Here is an 18,385-nt window from a genome sequence, read left to right as displayed (position 1 = left end):
CTGACTGATGATGGAGACGACAGGTGAAATCTTGGACCACCATGGCTTTGCAACATTCAGCCATTCATCAGACATTTCATAAGCACCTCTGCTGGGCCCTGCCCCGCCACAGAAATATTCCTGAAAATAAATCACATTTTTACAAGCCAATGTGTATGATTAAAAAAAAGTACTACTTAGTGCAACTGTGTAGTACATTTTTTGGCAAATCACTCTCCCCCTGGCCTAATTAATATATCTTTTATCCCTTAGGAAGTGTGTGGATTGGGTTTTCTTCTTGTGACTGCAGGTAACTCACGAGGGACGGCATCGCCCTGATTGCTCCAGTGCCGCACACTGACAGCTGGCTCTGGCCTTTTTTTGCATTCCCAGGAAAATTAGGAATGGGGAAAAACAAAACAACAACTTTCTGAGAGAGATACCTGAAATCTTGGTGGCGATCCTCGTGGTGACGGGGGGCCCGAAGCCCTTTGCTGTGCTGGCCTTGATGGTAAAGGAGTAGGTGGTCCCCGGGTACAGCCCCACAAAGAGGTGGTGGGTTTCATTCCGGAGCTTGAACACCTTCCCCCTCTGGCTGGAGAGGTCGGCGCTGGGGTCCAGCGAGCCAACAGCCTTGTAGTTGATCTGTGCAACAAGCCAGCAAACAAACCAGTTAGCACCTCGCCCAGGACGCTGCACGGAGCTCTGGAGGAGGAGCCTCGGGGGGAAAGGAGAGGGCAGGGGCCTGGTCCGCGAGCTCCATGCCACGGGCCACCTTATGGATACCGCTGGTCTTCAAATCTCTGTCTCAGGGGCCTGCTCCTGAGAAACACCGAACTAAGACACATGTCAGGGCAGAGCTGAACTAATACCGGAGTGCGATAGGAGTGGGGGCAGGGGAGTGTTCTAGGTTCTAGATGGAGGGACAGCCTGAGCACAGGCCGGGTGGGAAAAGGCTTGTGGAACAGAGAGCGGCCCAGTGTGACTGGAGAGTGGTGAGCAGGTGGGGGAGCCGAGGGTTCAGTGTGGGGCTGGACTCCAGGTTTCCCTAGTGGCAGAAGAAGGGACAGGTGCAGAGAACTCTTCCTGCAGCCGCTAACCCCAGCCCTTGGGTGGGTCGGGAAGGCATACACAGGCATCCTTTTGAAATTCCTCCCCAGTCTCCCTGGCTGGGCTGGTGGCAACTACATTGATATACAGGCACTGGGAGGTAAAACTCATGCCTTATTTACTAGCCAATTCCTTTTCTGCCCTCCAAATTCAATCCAGAAGCAGCTCAATTTCCAGCGAGCTGTCAATATAATATACCGTGTTCCCCTGCTCTCCTAACCTTTCCTGGTATTACAGGATCCTCGCTTACTTGTAATGAAACACTATGAATAAATCCATGTATGTTAATACAGCGTGTCTTCAATTTTTTATGGAGGGCTTCTCCAAGTCTAATCCCCACTGCTTTGTCAGAAACAGTCTTTGAAAAATTTAACTTGCAAGTTTTATGAACTTGCAACGCATGGGGGTCGGGCTGGGGAGGGAAAGAAGGAAGGTGAGAAAAAATGGAATGGGATGGAGCTGTGGCCATAAAATGCATAATGCGATGTGAATCTTCCTTCGGAAGGGGAGAAAGACGGAGATAAGTTGGAACAGCAAACCTAAAACAAAGAGTTAAGAGGGGAAAGGGTGCTGAGCTGCATGTCAACCTGGCTGCAGGGTCCTGGCTGCAGCGAGGTGATCGAGGCCACCCAGTATCTTCTGGTCTCTGTGGGTGGAATCCCTAGCCAGAGCCAGAGCGAGGATGACAATCTAATCAGACTGTCCTTCAGAATCCCATATCTCGGGATGGAGACCACACTGAAATCCCCTGGTCTTCATCAGCTCCCTCTGTGAGTTAGCCTCTCTTGCAACCTCAGCTTATTACAGTGTCTACAAAAACCCGTGGTCCTTGTTGCCACAGGGCCTTTGCACGAGCTATTCTGTCAGCTCAAAACACTTTTTCTTCCTCCCTTAGATCTTAATTAATGACTCCTCATCCTTAGATCTTACTTAAAATGACACTTTTCATGAGCACCTTCCCCGATGCCCACAGCCTCCATGTTCCCCAAATCATACCTCTCCTCTTTGAACTAGGAATTTTACATTTAGCCATGCAACTATTTCATCGTGAGTCCCTTTTCCACTCTCCCAGGGGTTAAAAAAATAAAGCCTTAAAGCCAAATTCGGCCCCTCGCCTGTGTCTGTAAATAAAACTGTACTGGAGCGCAGCCGTGCCATCCATTTACCTGCTGTCTACGGCTGCTCAGACACTACGATGGCAGAAAGAAGTAGTTGCGACTGAGACCCCACGGCCCGCACAGTCTCAAACATTTTCTCTCTGGTCCTGTGTAGAAAGAGGTTGGTGATCCCTGGCCTAGACTTTAAGCTCCAAGAGGGCAAGGACTTTATTGTTTTTTCCTTCCACATTTCTTCCCTTTGCATGTGTAAGTGAATGACCCAACTAGCTGTGTGGGCTGAGCCATCTGCTTAACCTCTCTGAGCCTTGGGCTCTTTAAGGGTTAAGTAGTAATTTTACTGTGACTTTAGCCTTTGCATCAAGGCTCCAGTTGCCATGGAGCAAAGAGCAAGCAGCCCTTCTGCCCTGAACTGCAGAGAAGGGACAAGAGAGGCAGCGAGAACGGAAGGAAGCACTTTCCCTCAAAGGGCCCCAGCGGGAAGGGCTGTTTCTCGAACACGCGTGGGTTGGGCCACGGGGAGCTACAGGCCCCATGCACGGGCGGGACCCAGCGGCTCCACGTTCAGATGGAGCAGCTGACAAGATTCGGGTCCTGAGGGGGAGACGGTGACGGGGGTGAGGGGAAGACACGGGATAAAGCAGCCACGGGGGCGGCGGCCAGGACTCAGAAGCAGCTGGCCAGAAGGTGCGATCGTGACAAAAACACCATTTGGAGCACTTGCCATGTGCCACTGTGAGAGGGCGTTCACATAAAAGTCACCTAGTTTAAGCCTCAAAAAAAAAAAAAATGTATAGATTCTTCACGGTTACCCCCATTCCCCCGCTGAGGACACTGGGGCCGGGGGCGGTGACGTGATCAACGTGGGAGCGGGGTGAGCAGCGATGTGTGTGACCCGGCGGCGCGCTGGAAGAACAGGGCAGCCCACAGCTCACAAAGTGTCCTCTGCAGCTCAGCTTCAGCACCGTGGGTGCCGTGATGACGGGAACTCGGAGGAGCCTATTCCAACACTCAGAGACGCCTTGGAAGGACCAGGGGGCTGTTCAAACGGCTCACTCCCAGGCAGGCGACCCCGCACGAGGGAGCCCATAACTGCGTCAGCTGTCAGCAGAGATCACATAAACCGGTCACAACCTGCCCCCTGAGCTCGACATTCCAGAAGCATTCAGAAGACATCCACGGTGTCTTCATCCCAAACCCTTTGGGGGAGGGGGCGTCAGCACCCTAAGTTACCTATCCCACCTGCTCTTGACTTTCTTCAACTGGCTTCCAACTCAGATTCTGGGAGTCTCAACACAGACTTCCAGATTGTTAATAAGACTACAGGTAAAATAGACCAACATGGATAGTTCTCTGAATAAAGGGTTAAATTCATTTTAATTTTCTGTCAACTCAAAACAACTGGTGAAAATATTTACCCCGTTTTGACCCACTGTACGGGCATGGCCTTTGCCATCTTGGTGACCTCCGAGGCAAACGTGCCAAAGGAGACCAGCTCAAGGTAATCTCCGCGTGTCAGAAGTGTAGTGTCGACTCTTTGGTTTCCTAGCAATTTAAAAATAACGTGGGAACAGATTCCTTCCGAAGAACAGCGAGAAGGCACAGATGGCCGCAATGCACACGCCGTGACTTCTTGCCCACGGGGCCCTCGTTCCGAGAGAACTGAGGACTATGAAACAGCAGGAAAAAAGATTGTGACCAGCGCTGTACTGCTGTGCCTGGCGTTTCCAACGCTGCTGAGCCAGAGTGCAGGGACCTGCCACTTTTGTGCACAGACAGCTAACGCTTTTGTCCATTGAGATGGACTCACTCCCTCAGTCAACAAATGTCACTGAGAACCTGCTCTGCTGGACTCTGGTCTGCGCTCTGTGGAAACATCAATGAAGAAATCCCTGTTCCTGGCTTTGGGGACAAACAAGGATTAATGGATATTGTAGGGAACGAATTCCTTTGGGAACACAGATCCACGAGTAACTGGGTCTGCCAGAGAGAGGAAGGACAGCTTCCCAAAGAAGCTACTGGAGGGTCGGCTGGGCCAGAGGCCCTCAGCCTGGACTCCAGAGCTCAGAATGCCCCAGGGACTTTTTAAAGAGCACCAATGCCTGACCCTACCCCAGACTAAGTGAGTCAATGCTGTGGATACAAATGCCTGGGCATCGGTACATTTTAAAAGTTCTTCAGAAGACTGAACTGGGCAGCCGGGGCTGAGAATACTAGAGCTGGACCCTACGGCATGAAGGGGATTAGGCAGAACTGTGAAATGTGGCACTTGCCAAGGAAAGCTGTCCTAGAAACAGCACGCTGGGAGGAACCAGAAACGCACCATTCGGTTCCATCACAATGGCTGTAGGCCGGGTTCACGGATGAATGCTGAAGTTGGTGGGTGAAACAGAATATTCCATAGCCTTATCTTGCCCGGATTTCCCAGCTACTGTTGCGGTTTCACCATAAACCCACAAATTTTTCGACATCCCCCAGAGGGCAGAGCCTAATTCCTCTCTCCTTGAGTGTGGGCCGGACCTAGAGACTCACTTTGAATGAACAGGGGGAGACAGTCGCAAAGTGGAGGGCCCTGGCAGACACCACCTTAACCAAGTAGCCGAGGTCAGCATCGTCAATGGTAAGTCATATTGAGACCAAGGGCGCCCCCTGGTACCATGTGATGAGAAGGGTATATACTCTCTGTGGTCTTTTTCTCCAGAATCTCAGTCCTCTGATGAGAAAACATCAGACAAACCCACACTGAGCACTCTTAGAAAATGTCAAGGTCATGAAAACAAGGAAAGATTGAGACGCTGTCACAGACTGGAGGGGAATGAGGCTATGCAGGAGCCTAGGACGGACAAGAAACTTAGAAAATCGGAAAACAACAACAGACTGTGGAGCTTAGTCCATCGCAATGCGCAGATGCAAAGTCTCCGTTTTGACAAATACACTATGGCTACGTGAGATGTTAGCATTCGGCAAAGTTGGTGAAGGGTAGAGAGCACTCTGCATTATTTTTGCAACTTTTCTGTAAATTCAGAATTATTTCAAAATAAAATATTTAAGAAAGAACAACAAAAAGTGGCATGCTGGGTTTTGGCTCCTGTGAGGTCTTTGTGGCTGCAGAAGAGAATCTATGACAAATATTCATCGAGCTCTTGATTTGTGCTAGGAACTGGAGAGCCTATAGAAACTTCCAGTATGGGGGGGGGGGGGGGGGCGGGGCAGGGGAGCCCACAGGGATGAGTGCTAAGTGCACATTGGGGCGCCTGCTCTGAAGGAAGGGGACGTGGTTCTTGGGATCATTTAAAAGGAGGCTCTGGGGCCGGGAAGTCTTCCCCTGGAGGGCAGAGGGGTTCACCAGATGAAGGAGGTGGGGGGGAGGTGGGAGGGGGTGATGGGAGACAGGAGAGGAAGGAAGCCTGAGAGATGCTCTTGGGCGGGATGACTACTGGCTCCTGTGATGCTTTTGCACAAATCAGAGAAAGGCACCTCTCGAGGCAGATACAGTGCCCCCTCAACCCCAGTCCCCTACACCTCCGTGAGCTGAGAGTGCCCTGTGAGAACAAAAAGGTAAGTCTTTCGTGTGCCTAGTAATGCCCCTCCTGCCAGCCCCAGCCAGCCCAGAGCTTAGTGAATCCCCTCACTTTGTGCTGTGTCTCTGTGCCAGGCACAAACTATGCAAAGGTACATGGCAGCCCTACTTCAAGATCAGCTCAGGAAAGCCTTTATGTGAATGCTCAAGTGCTTAGATCTTATCAGGAGGGTAACATAGAGCCATTAAGGGGAAGGTGGGCTATCCAGAGAGGTCCAGGGTCATTTCTGGATCCACTGAAATTGTGGTCTGGAGACAACAGAGCACCAGCGTAGCCTGGGAGCTTGTTAGAGATGCAGATTGAAGGGCTCATCCCAGACCTACTGATCAAAATGTCTGGGGTTAGGGTCCAGGGCTCAGTGTTTTAACAAGTTCTGCGGGTGATTCTCATGCACATCAACTTTGGAGAAGCACATTCTCTGGAAAGGGGATGGAGGACTGATCTGACCAGAGGAAAGGAACTGCTTTGGAGGGTCTGGCTCTCACCCAGAGGGCAGGTGACAATGAAGGCCTGGTTCAGACCAGAAGCTGAGGGGATGGAGAGAAGGAAGTGGGTTTGAGAGCCACTGAGTCCTGGCTGGTGAAGGATGAGGTCCTTAGAAATGTAGAAATAAGACAGAGTCAACATATGGCACCAGGCCTAAGGGGAGATGAGCCCTCTAAGGCTGGAAACTATTGGGGGAGATCTGTGCACGTCCACTAGCCTGACCCTTCTGGCGATGCTGGCTTTCAGAACGAGAAGAGTTGGGGAGGGAAGGCCACTGGATTTCAGCCTTGTAGACCCTGTGCTGAAGCTCAGATCCGCCACTTTTCAAGAGATGAGTGATCACGATATATTTTGTAACCTCACCAGCCAGAGCGCTCTACTAACAACTGGATGGAGCAGCAAGTAGAGCACCTGCAGGGCCTGCCAGGCTTCTTGGTTTCCCAACTGAGTTCCAGGGTCAGGCCCAGACTGTGGGCTGCGCTCCTTCCCCAGGGCTGTCAGCATAGGGGACAGTGCCCACAATTTACCCAGAATGAGGGTCCTGCTACCACTCTGCAGGGAGCTGGTCCTGACCTTATGCCCCCAAGGATGAGAGAGGCATTGCAAAGGAGAAGTAGCCTTGTTTGCCCACCATGGCTTTGCTGATTTCCAGGCATACCCTGTGGTCTGACCTCAGCTGGTTTCCTGGTGGCCTTGGGATCAAACACTAGGAGAAAGCAAGCTCTGAATCCAGCTGGCCCAGGGTCATTCGCATTCACCATCTAGCAACCAAAACTGCAAGGTGGCAGGGAGGTGGTCATAACAAGAATTAGCATATATTGAGTGCTGAGCATGTGCCCACTCTCTTCCCTAAATCACCACCCTGCCCTCAGCTCTCAGACAGACTTTAGGGGAGGGTCCTCCTGTTAATACCCCCTCCCCCAGCCAGCATTGCCACTGGGCTATTTCTCAGTCTCCTCCTCTTTCCTCCACTGACCCACATGGGAGGGATAGTTTCCCTCTTTGAAACTGCTCTGAATTTCAAAGACGCAGTCAGATCCATAACAGGGCCACCATCCACTCTGATGGCTCTAAGCTCTCTCGCTAAACTGTCACAAAGCAATTTAATAATATGAAGCTTAAACTCCCTTTCAGCTTTTAATCTCATGATGGGGTGTCCTGGGTGCGATGATTTTGTTATTTTTACAGAAACTTTCTTGCTTAATGAGTCTGTCTAGTGCTATTCCCAATTGCTTTTAGTCTGCGTCGCAGTATTTCTTGGGTTTTTAAATGTGAGCAGCTTGCCTTTCAACTTCACACTCAGCTGATTCCTGTTCTGCTGAGTTTAACCTGGTTAAATTGCTAAATTGCATGACCAATTCCTCTCCAGTTGGCTCTGGGCGTGGGGGTGCGAGAGAAGTTGGATAATCCCCTGACCCTGCTCCCCGGAACTTGCAGCCCCGCCAGTGGCTTTTCTGGCAGAGGCGGCCTGGGGAAATCCTTCGCTGAGGGCAAGGCCTGCGCGCTATTTATTCATTGCTACAACTGCCAGCTCCCAGCTTGGCATGGAGAAGTCAATGAGGTTTACTGAATAAATGAGGATTAGGAATGAAAATGTTACAAACTCAGAGTGTAGCCCAGCTGGGTTTGCAATGAAGTCGTTCTGATGCCAAAGTCCAGCATTTCCCACCTGGCCCTGTCACCTGCCCTTTGGGAATGTTCACGTGTGACCAGTTGCCAGGGGGAGGACTGGCAGTGGGTGCCTGCAACTGTTGAGCACAGGTTTGTAGTGGGTCTGCCTGGGTGAGACAGACCCAATGTAATGGGGAGAAAGACTTGGGAAGCATCCCTGGCAGCTGAATCCATGCCTGCCTGGTACATAGTTGGCACTCAGTTCAATTACGTATTTAATCATTAATGAGACCCCAGCTGGTGAAGCTCTTGTCCTACTGGGTCTGAGTTTTCAAACCCGCAAAAGTAGAAAGACCCTTCAGTGCTTTCAAATTTTTGGTGGTTTATAAAAATGGCCACCAAATCCTTCGACACTCCTCCCATGAAGAGATGAAGCTTATGTCCCCCTCTTGAGTCTAGGAGGACTGGCGACTGCTTTGAGCAAAAGAATGTGGAGGAAGTCATGCTGTGCTACTTCTGAGACTGGGTCATAAGAGGCAATGCGGCTTCTGGCCAGTCCACAGGGGGCACTCCCGGCTAGAGCATCGAAGCTGCAATGTAAGAAGTCCAATCCCCTGGGGCCACCACACTGCAAGGAAGCATAGGCCACACGAAGAGGCCATGTGCAGATGCTCTGGTTGATAGCCCCAGGCGCATCCAGTCTCTGGATCACACCTGTCCTGGTAAGTGAGCAAGCTCCAGATGATTCTGGCTCTCAGCTGTCTAGTCTCTCCTGGCCGTTTGAGATTTCTTAGCTGAGTCCCTAGATATCATGGGGCTAAAACAAGCCCCCCTTGCTAGGTCCTTTCAAATTCCTGACCCACAGAATCTGGGAGCATAATGAAATTGTGACTTTATGCCACTAAGTTTTGGAGCGGTGTGTTACTCAGCAATGATAACTAGAGCACCAGTTGTCTGTTATACTTTAGCGTTTCATTGAGAGCATGGATACCACTTTATTCACTTTTGTATCCCAAAGAGGAACCAGAGTAGATGCTTAATAAATACATAGTACCTTCTTAACCAAGTGATCAAAGTTAACCCCAGTAATGAGAAATATGGACAATCAGGCACCGCCCGATAAGTGCTCTGAGTAAGGCTTATCGCTTGTGTGGTACTTTTGCCAAAACCGCATAACCTAAATTAAAGTCTACAAAATAGACCAGAATAGAACAAAAGAAACCATAATCTTCAACAGTGCCCAGGACTTGAAAGATAAAGAAAGATTTAGTGCTGACCCAGATCAGGGGAGCCAGAGGAGTAAGAGCAAAGAAGTGCAAGGTAGGATCCTGGATTGAACTGTGAACTGGAAAGAGGACATCAGTGGGGTAGCAAGTGAAATTCAGAGAAGGTCTGTAGATTATAGTATTCATCATAGTGTAGTTCACATTAGTCACTGTTCCTTTCCTGGCTTTAGTCATTTTACTGTGGTCATGTTTGATGCTGACATTAGGCGAAGCTGGGTGACAGGTATATGGAAACTCTGTACTTTCTCTCAGTCAAAAAATTATTTTTGAACTAAAAAAGTGTGCTAACTCACATTGATTGGCTAACCTGGAACTGTGGAATCACAGGCCAGAAGCCAAAGGCTCAACCCTCCACTTCCGACCACCTTGTAGAAATGTTTTACAATGAAGAGTTAATATTTATTGCCACTTAATGTTTGCCAAGCCAGAGCCATGCCGAGTACGTTCCATGCATCACTCACTTAATCATCACACATTTACGAGGCCGGCACCATTTTTATCCCCATTTTACAGATGAGGAAACTGAGGCTTAGAGAGAAGTAACTTCCAAGGCTCTCACAGCGAGCAGGAGGCAGAGCCAGGCTGGGCACCCAGGCGTTGTGAACTTGGACTCCGCCGGCTCAGCCTCAGTGCCCTGCTGTCATCAAGCAGAGTGGCCAGTCCAGGGGACCAGAAACTCTGCTGTAAGAACCCGTTTGTTGAAGAGTTAGCTGGGGTGAGAGGACATGCCTAGCGTGTGGAGGAATGGGGAGAGCTCCTGGTGAGAGGCTTGGGGGTGTACAAACCAAAGTTAGGGAGAATTGGGGTAGAAGTAAATTTGGAGGGTGGAAGGAGATGAGGAGACCTGCCACCGGACTGCGCTTCCCAAGCCCTCAGAGGGTTTCCCCTGCCAGCCTGGAGCCCCGGCCTCCTTCTCAGAAGGCTAAGGCAGGGGGCAGGTTCCAGAGGCCTTTCGGGAGAGAAATCCATTGATCACATAACCACACATTCTGGGTCAGCCAGGGCTGAAGTCTGAAGTTTCACTGTTGCATTTTTTCCCCTGCATTCAGCATTTTTCTCATGAAATTAAAATAGAATTGATTTTCTCCATCCCCTCCCTTAAATTAGGCATTACGAAGGAGTGAGAGATGGCATATTGGAGATCTGAGCATCAATGGAAACCAGCAGAGCACATTTGCCAGATGGCTTTCCCCTGTAATCAGGGGAAGGTTTTGTGAAAGCCTGTTTTTTGGTTATGTCTCCTCCCCACAAGAAAGGAAGGCTTTTATTTTCCTCTCTTCTTGGGTAAAATGGGCGTTTTTTTTCCTAACTGTCTCTTCTGCTGGTCTCCGGTTAGAAGCTCTCTCTTTTTCCTGATCTTGCCCATGTAGCATTTCCCCAGAGGAGGGTACACAGCAGGTGACATGGCTGTTTAGGGAACCTGTGTTTCTGGTGAAATAGTTCATCAGGAAGCCCCAGCCCCCTCTCAGCGGTGACCGCAGGCCCTCTGCTGGGTCCAGAATGGAACCTAACGGTTGGAGGAAGCTTCTCCAACTACAGAGCACTCAGGAGAAACCGGGGCTCAGAGAGGTCAAGAGGCATGCCTAAGGTCACACAGTAAGTGGAAGTCCTCTAAGGAGATGGCTGTGGGATAACAAAAGAGCCTGGGAAGACGTCGGAAAGCTCAACTGAGGCACACAACTAAGAGGCACAGGGTGTGTCATACAGGAGCTGGGAAGAAGCATGCCATTGATTCCAGTGAAGGCTTCTCCATTGAAAAAAAATCACAATTTGCATAAAAGACATTTGCTAAAGTAACAGCAATTTTAAATCCACTTTGAAGTGCTCTGAATATACATATAGAAATTCTCGCATGGAGAGCCGTCTAGGGCTGTACTATGGGTTCATTGTTAGCCTGGGGTGGGGGCTCCACCACACTGCCTGGGGCCGCCTAACCTGTGTGGGGGGGGGGGGATCCTCCATCAGAAACTGCCTCTCTGAATTTGGCTCTTTCCTGCAATGACAAACAATCCAGGAGCCCAGATTTTGCCTCCAGAGAAAGAATTCACAACCATGAGAGTGCTCCAACAACAAACGGGGCCCTTGAAGGAGGGGTGCACCACAGGTCTCCAAATCTGAGACCTACAGCTACTTTGGAAGCAGAGCTGCACAGCCCATTTTACATACGCAATTTCACACTTAATGGTTTGTTTCTGTGATCAGTATCTGCCTCACTCCAACCAGACTAAGCGACATGCAAACAGGGGCCACATCTGCTAGGCTCCTGACAGTATCCTTCAGGTTCAATGCTCAGGGTTGTCTTCCAGCCCCAGATTGCCAAGACCAGTGCCTGAAATTCCAGCCTGGTGCCTGGTTCAAGAGAAGGAGAGTTAGGAGCCTCAGCCATCTAGCTGGTAAGTTCACGAGTCAGTTCGTTCATCAGGGGAGGTATTGACCGTTGTGTCTAGGTGAGCTGCTGGGCTTGAGACCTCCTACTCCTGCGTACATGAACCAGGGGGCAAGACTGGGGTCATCTTGGAAGGATCAGCTGAAGGACAGGCTCAGGCTGAGGATCCCTGTCAGTTGGTGTAGAGTGTGGCCAGGCCATCACCATTTTTGGCAAGGCCCCCCTACTCCTGTGGCTTTGTTAGTCTTGAAGCTGCTTGGGGAAGCGGATAATTGAGAGACTCTGCATCAGGAGGCTCCAAAGGTCCTTCACTTCCCTATGAATACGAGATGTAATAAAGGAGTCAGAGGGTCCAACATTCAAAGATGGGATGCTCCTTCAGATCTTGGCCCCCAACTAAAGAAGGACAACTAGACCAGCAAGACAGTTGGTCAGGAAATAGGAATTTTGGATTGGCGGGAAATAGAAATACTAGATTGGTGAAAAGAAGACAGGGTCTGCTCAGTTTTGACAAGTTCTAAATTCATTTTAGAGGCTATCTAAATAGATTATAAAAATCATTGAGACTTATGTAGAAAAAACCCAAGTGTCCATACAGTGGAACATAATTCCACCTTAAAGAGGAATGAAATTCTGACACATGCTGCAACACGAATGAGCCTTAAGGCCATTACGCCAAGTAAAATAAGCCACAAAAAGACAAATTCTATATTATTCCACTTATATAAGTTACCTAGAGCAGTCAAACCCATTAAGACAGAAGGTAGACTGGCCGTGTTGCCAGGGGCTGGGGGTTGGGAGTTATCATTTAATGGGTACAGGGTTTCTGTTTTGCAAGATGAAGAGCGTTCTGGAGACAGATGGTGGTGCTGCTTGTACAACAATGTGAATGTGCTTAACGCCACTGAACTGCACGCTTAAAAATAGTTAAGATGGTAAACTTTATGTTATGTATATTTTACCACAATTAAAAAAATATGTAAATTTTTAAAAACTGGTTATGATGGTACATTCTATGTTATGTATATTTTACCACAATAAAAAAAAATTGGGGAAAAACCCCAAAACACTGAGACTTTAGCCACATTCTGGTAAGAAAAAAATGACAGAGATCCCAGCCAAGGCAGAGCCTACGGATATGAAGGACACACATGTTTTGAGCACCTACTGTGTGCCTGGTGCCATGCTAGGCTCCCCAGTATACACTGTATTATTTCACTTACACGGTAGCACTATGAGATCTTCCTATTAATAGCACGGTATTAACTCTTTCAATTTACTATTTAGGAGACAAGCCCAGAGAAGGGTGAATGACTTCTTCTAGGTCACGGGGGAGTAGGACACTGCATGGCTGGGCTCTGACTCCTGTCCAAAGAGCAGGCAATAAATCTTGTCTGTGTCACAAAAGGGGAGCATTTGAGAACAGAATTATAAATCTATCAGTCCATAAATATTCATTTTTAACCATTATTTTCAGGCAGGGGCTTAGGGTTTCTAAATATTTAGATTTTCATTTGTAAAGTGACAGGATCCTGCCAGTGACAGGAACTCTCAACGGGAACAGAATTCACTTCTCTTTGATAGTCACATCCCCTAATGACCTCTGTGCTGTGCCAGTGGTTCTAACTGCCTTGATGCTAACACCGGCCAGCAGCAGCCTCTGAGCCCACTGAGCAAATATTAATTCACAGTAGCAATAATAGAAATTACAGGCAGAGAGAGAGAGAGCTGCCATTTGCAAAGTACTGACCCAACTTGACCCTGACTGGAACTCTCGCTGGCGGGCAGAAGAGGTGTGATGCCATATTACAGAGTGTGGGGGAGAAGAGAGCCAGGGATGTGCCACAGGCAGGGAGGGAGCCGTCCGGTCTCCCAGGGACACCGCCTGATTCCAAGTTCAGTGCTCACTGCACCGCCCTACCTACCTGCCATCAAACTCATGATGGAAGGAACCGCAGGCCAAGGATGCCAGCCAAAGGCCTGAATGGAAATACCATGTCTACTTCTAGCTGTGTGACCCTAGGAAGGCTGTTTTGTGTTTCTGGGCCCCAGTTTCTTTGTCTGGATAATGGCACCTATCTTTTAGTTTGGTTAAATGAATTAGTATACATAAAGGAGAGGTCAGAGTGTAGGGGAAGGCGCCGGGCCCTCAGAGGCAGGGTCTGAATTATTCTATATCCACAGAGGGCTGCTGAAACGGGCTCCCCTTTGCCAGGTCTGCAGTGCCCCGCCGCACAGTGACGGTAGGAATGAGATCCGGAGAAATCCCCTTTCCTGCCTTCACAGCCTCCCCTATGGAGTCCGGGGGCTGTGGGACCTCAGTGGGACGTCTGGGACGCTGCAGGCTTAGCCAGAGTGCATGTCTGCCCCTGGCCTGGGCCGCGCAGAAGAGAAGGGAAGGACAGACACTATACACAGGAGGGGAAACCTTTGAAGTAGCAGCCAGTGTCATTTTGCTCTTCCAGCTTTCCCACTTCTCTGTTTCAGAGAAGGTAATCAACTCTGTGTTTGCTGGTTGCAGCAAAGAAATGGCGTGGCAGGGTAGAAATCATCTTATTTTATATAACTGTTAAGATTTTCCCTCTGGGAAGTTGGAGGAAGGCATAAGACCTTCACCTTCATTCCCCCAACGTTCTGCTCATGGCAGCGGAACCTGGGCCGTGCAAAGAAGGAAATGCTCTTGTTCGGGTTTTCCTGCCATGAGCTGAGCATGGGAGAAGTAAAGGTGAAGGTCACCTTTTAGTAGAACAAGGAACTGATAAAACAGTGTGTATCGAAAAGTTACAGGTACCCAGGCAGCCGGGCACGGAGGAAAGAATATAAGGTCCATGGGGGCGGCGGGGGAGCTGCAGCTGTCCTGTGCCGGTGCCTAGAACAGTGGGGGGCACAGAGTAGGCACCAGATAAACAGCTACTGAATCTATTAGTTTTGGGTTCTTTTCTCAACCCTGATGCCAATTTCCTGTACGACTCTGAGCAGATCTTTCCTTTTCTTGTTTTCAATTCCTTCATCTGGCATTGAAGACCCTTTCAAGCTCTGGTATTTTCTTCTCCTGATGCCCTATGTCACTTTTGTTTTTCTTCAACCTGATATTCTCTTTTCATTAATTGGTCACTGATTTTCTGTCTTCCCACTTGACTGTACGCTCACGTGAGACTGTACCTTGCCATTTGCTCAACCCTGTCTTCTCCACACTCAGCACAAAGCCTGCTGCATAGCTGTACTCAGTGACTGCCTGCTGAATGAAGGAACAAATGAGCTCTGCTTCCTCAAGATCACATGAGGCATCATAGAACCGTGATTAAGATATGGGCTCTACACCACTGAAGATCTGCCTGGGTCCCTGAATAAATTCATGAGAAAAAAAAAGATATGGACTCTAGGTTCAGACTATGTTTGGGCCTCAGTCCCGGCACTTACTGGCTCTGTGGCCTTCTGCAAATTGATTAACTCCTTGAGGCTCAGTTTCCTCATCTGACGATGGGGATACTAATGGTATTCACCGCGTAAGGTTGTGAAACGATTGAATAACTCATGAAAAACTATTAGAACAGTCCTGACATATAATAAGCACCCACTACTTACCAGCCACTACAATAGGACTGCCATCCCTTAATAATTACCCAAGTCATTTAGAGAAAAAAGAAATTTCTTGTGAATTCCGCTCGAGTTGACAGGTGTGACACTAAATCAACCTGCTCTGGCAAGTCTCCGAGGTGACCATTTGGTTCATACTTTGTGCTTCTGCTGTGCTCTCCATACCTGTTTTCCACTTGGAATCCCACGTTTCACTTTTAATGTACGTGCCTTTGCCTCTGCCTTTAGACTCTAATCTCTTCGGCATGTCAGGCCTCCCCTGTCTCACGTCTACCGTCCACTCCCTACTCCTTTTGTTCTAGCAAAGTGCCTTTGGGCCTTGGCACGTGATGCCCCCTTTAGTTTCCTCCAACCAACTAACGCCTGGTCATTGTTCAAGACCCGGGTCAGGCTCCTTTATTGCAGGGAAATTTCCCTTAGTGCCTAGGCTGGTGAAATACATGACAAAGTTCTATTTATTTCCCTGCAGAAATATAAAATTCCCAAGTACTTCATGAAGACAGAACACGAAAACAAAGATAAACTAATGGGAGTGCTTTGGTATAACTCAACTGATGATGATACCCCATGACACCATCTTGTGGGGAGGCCTAGGACTCCCGGGCCCAGGTTCAGAGTACCCACAGCCACGCTTCCCAGACCCTCCCGCTCTGCCATTCCCGGAGCTGCCTGAGCCTGCCTGGGGCACCTGGAGCCCAATCTCCCACGCCACCTCTTCTTCAAGCTCCTAAAGAGGCATTAATATGCCAGGTACCTCCTCTCTCAGCCTTGGCCCTGGCTCGGTGATTGGGAAAATGAAACACACTGGTCAAGGCTTAATGCCCCTAAATTGTAATTTCAAGGTAATTGAACTCCCTTCCTCTTGGGGATGCATGGAAAAGCTAAAGTCTCCTCGAATCAGTGTTGTGAAACTCAACAAAGAATGAAGGTGCCCCTCTGCCTCGCTCCAAAGGCTGGGTGAGACCAGCAGGATAATCAATTTCACAATTCTGTAAAGCTGATTGGAAGGCGATTACCAAGCCAGCCAGGGCAGCCTGCCTGGGCTTTCAAAGGCCTGTTGCCACGGGACACAGTGCTCGACGTCTGGCCGTCCACAGTGTGCTCACCACAGCACCGATTCACTTCACCTCCCGGGCCTTAATCCTTTGCTCCCCTGACTTCCAGAGCCAATCCTGCCCAAGGCCTAGAGGGCGGGCGTGCACGGTGGGTGGTCCTCTAAGAACTTAAGTTCAACTTGAGCAGATAGCTTTGGGGCCGAACTGCTCCTGCAGGCTGCTTGAGAAAAACCTTAGACTTCAGTATTACCTTCCAATGGGTTTCTGCCTCAGTTTCCTCACCCCACTCTCCAGTTCCCTGTGGTTTCTGGATCCCTTAATAAATAGCTCTGCCCCCTCCTCCAGGTGACAGAGCCCTGTCCTCCGAAAGGACTGACTTCTTGGCACTGGGATGCAACAGGCCCTGACCAGGAGGCTACTAAGAGACCAAGTTCAGCCCACACCCACCCTGGGTCTTCCCTCCCTGAGATCCTCACCTCCTGAGCCTCAGGCCTGCCTGTGCTGGTTGGTCTCATGGGCTCTTGGACTGAGGGGCTGTGAAAATGAAGAGAGGTACCTGGGGACTTGGATCAGAGCATAGGTTTCCCTCTGGGACATTAGACCCCAATGGAAAAGAGGAAGGCAGTTATATAAGGAGCTGCAGCAAAGCCCCAGGAGGTCAGCAAAGTGGAAAGAGAATGAGCCTGCTTGGCCCTGGGGCTCCTGGAATAGCCTCACACATGGCTTACCATGTTCTGTCCTGAGTCTGTTTGTTTTCTGCCTCTCTCATTGGACTCCGAGCTCCCTGAGAGCAGGGTACGTTTCTCACGCATTGTGGTATCTTAGATTATTATGTTAGTTGACTCATGGGAGGGGCCTTTGGGATTCAATTTAGGATAACACCTCTACAACCCCTTTAAAGTTAGGCATGGCCACAGGACTTTTGGGCAATGAAAAGTGAGTAACGATGACCCATTACAACTAAGCAGATGCATCAAGAAGTAAATGATTACATTAGTCTTCAGCTCTCTTGGGAGCTCAGCTTTGAACTTAGACAATCAGAACTAAGGTTAATCTGTTGCGCTCCCTTCCATCTCCAGCACTCTGAGGACCTGGGAGTACTCAGACACAAACACCCATGCAAAGTTCTATTTTCTCAAATCTAATGCACAGCATAGCAATATTTATAGAGAAAGGTGGCGGAGAAATGAGGCAGGAAACAAAAGCAATTGTAGCATTTTGGTAATATATCCGAGCCATAAAGATTTCATTAGCTTCCCTAATAGATTGCTAATGAAAAATAAGACCCTTTCCTATTTTACCTACTTTCTGACCATTAGAATCTGCTTGGCTCTCCAAGCTTGGCACCCCATTTACATTAATTAGAAAGTTCCATATTAAGAAAAGCTTTTAATGGGCTGTTATTGCAGATGATTTTACTGGTGAGCTCCATTGTTCTGTTTAATAGCACATAAAATGGCATCTATAGAGGATACTGTGATGAAATTGAACTTCTGATGGACTCCAGAGCTGAGCTGGCCTTTGTTGGGGGCTGAGGTCCAGGGAGATTTTCTGATTAGGTGAAATGGCTCTTTTGTTTCCTTGGACTAGAGATTGTTTTGAAGCATCCAAATGTTTCTGACTCCAGAAGTCCACACTGGCCCTGCCTGGGTACACCACTGACAGACTACTTCTGGGTCCTTGCACAGCACTTGGCAACATCACGAGTCCTTGTGGACAAGACAGAGCAGTCTTAGAACTGGGATATATAGGATGGGCCTCAGAAGAACGGACTGCCCGGGCCAGGTGAAGGGTGTCAGGGAGGTGGGGCCAGGCCTGTCCAGGAAGAGAAGGGATTTGAATGTTTCTAGGGCAACAGGTGAGAAGACAGAGTTGTCGGGCAAACTGATGCTTCCAAACCTTAGGGAACGGCTGCAAAAATGGCATTAGCCAGAACAGCAACGAAAAATGACCACGCATAACAGCGATTATACAAAAAAGAGAAAGGTGGGGAAAAGGGACATTTGAAATATCGAGGTGGGCGTAAGAGATGCCAGAGGGTGCTGGCATGACACTCAGATGAAATTCTATAGGTGAAAACCTGCCAGTCCGGTTTCTTGTCCCCATTTGTTCTGTGCACAGGTGGTCCCACCCATAGGTGTTCGTGAAGATTCTCCTTGGTCCTGGCTTCCAGATGCGT

General features: G+C 49.1%; 1 protein-coding gene across 1 annotated transcript in view; it reads right to left on the bottom strand.

Annotated features, from left to right (window-relative positions):
- PTPRT (protein tyrosine phosphatase receptor type T) overlaps nt 1-18,385 on the bottom strand; it is a 511,569-nt gene that overhangs the window by 219,024 nt on the left and 274,160 nt on the right. Inside the window, exon 9 of the mRNA XM_087819279.1 lies at nt 423-624. Within this exon, the coding sequence (XP_087675405.1) occupies nt 423-624 (202 nt within the window). The remainder of the gene's footprint in view (nt 1-422; nt 625-18,385) is intronic.

Source organism: Miniopterus natalensis, chromosome 7 (assembly GCF_054644295.1).
Source record: "Miniopterus natalensis isolate mMinNat1 chromosome 7, mMinNat1.hap1, whole genome shotgun sequence".
NCBI classification, from domain to species: domain Eukaryota; kingdom Metazoa; phylum Chordata; class Mammalia; order Chiroptera; family Miniopteridae; genus Miniopterus; species Miniopterus natalensis.
Note: the sequence above shows the minus strand (reverse complement) of the source record. Positions and strands in the feature narration are given on the sequence as shown.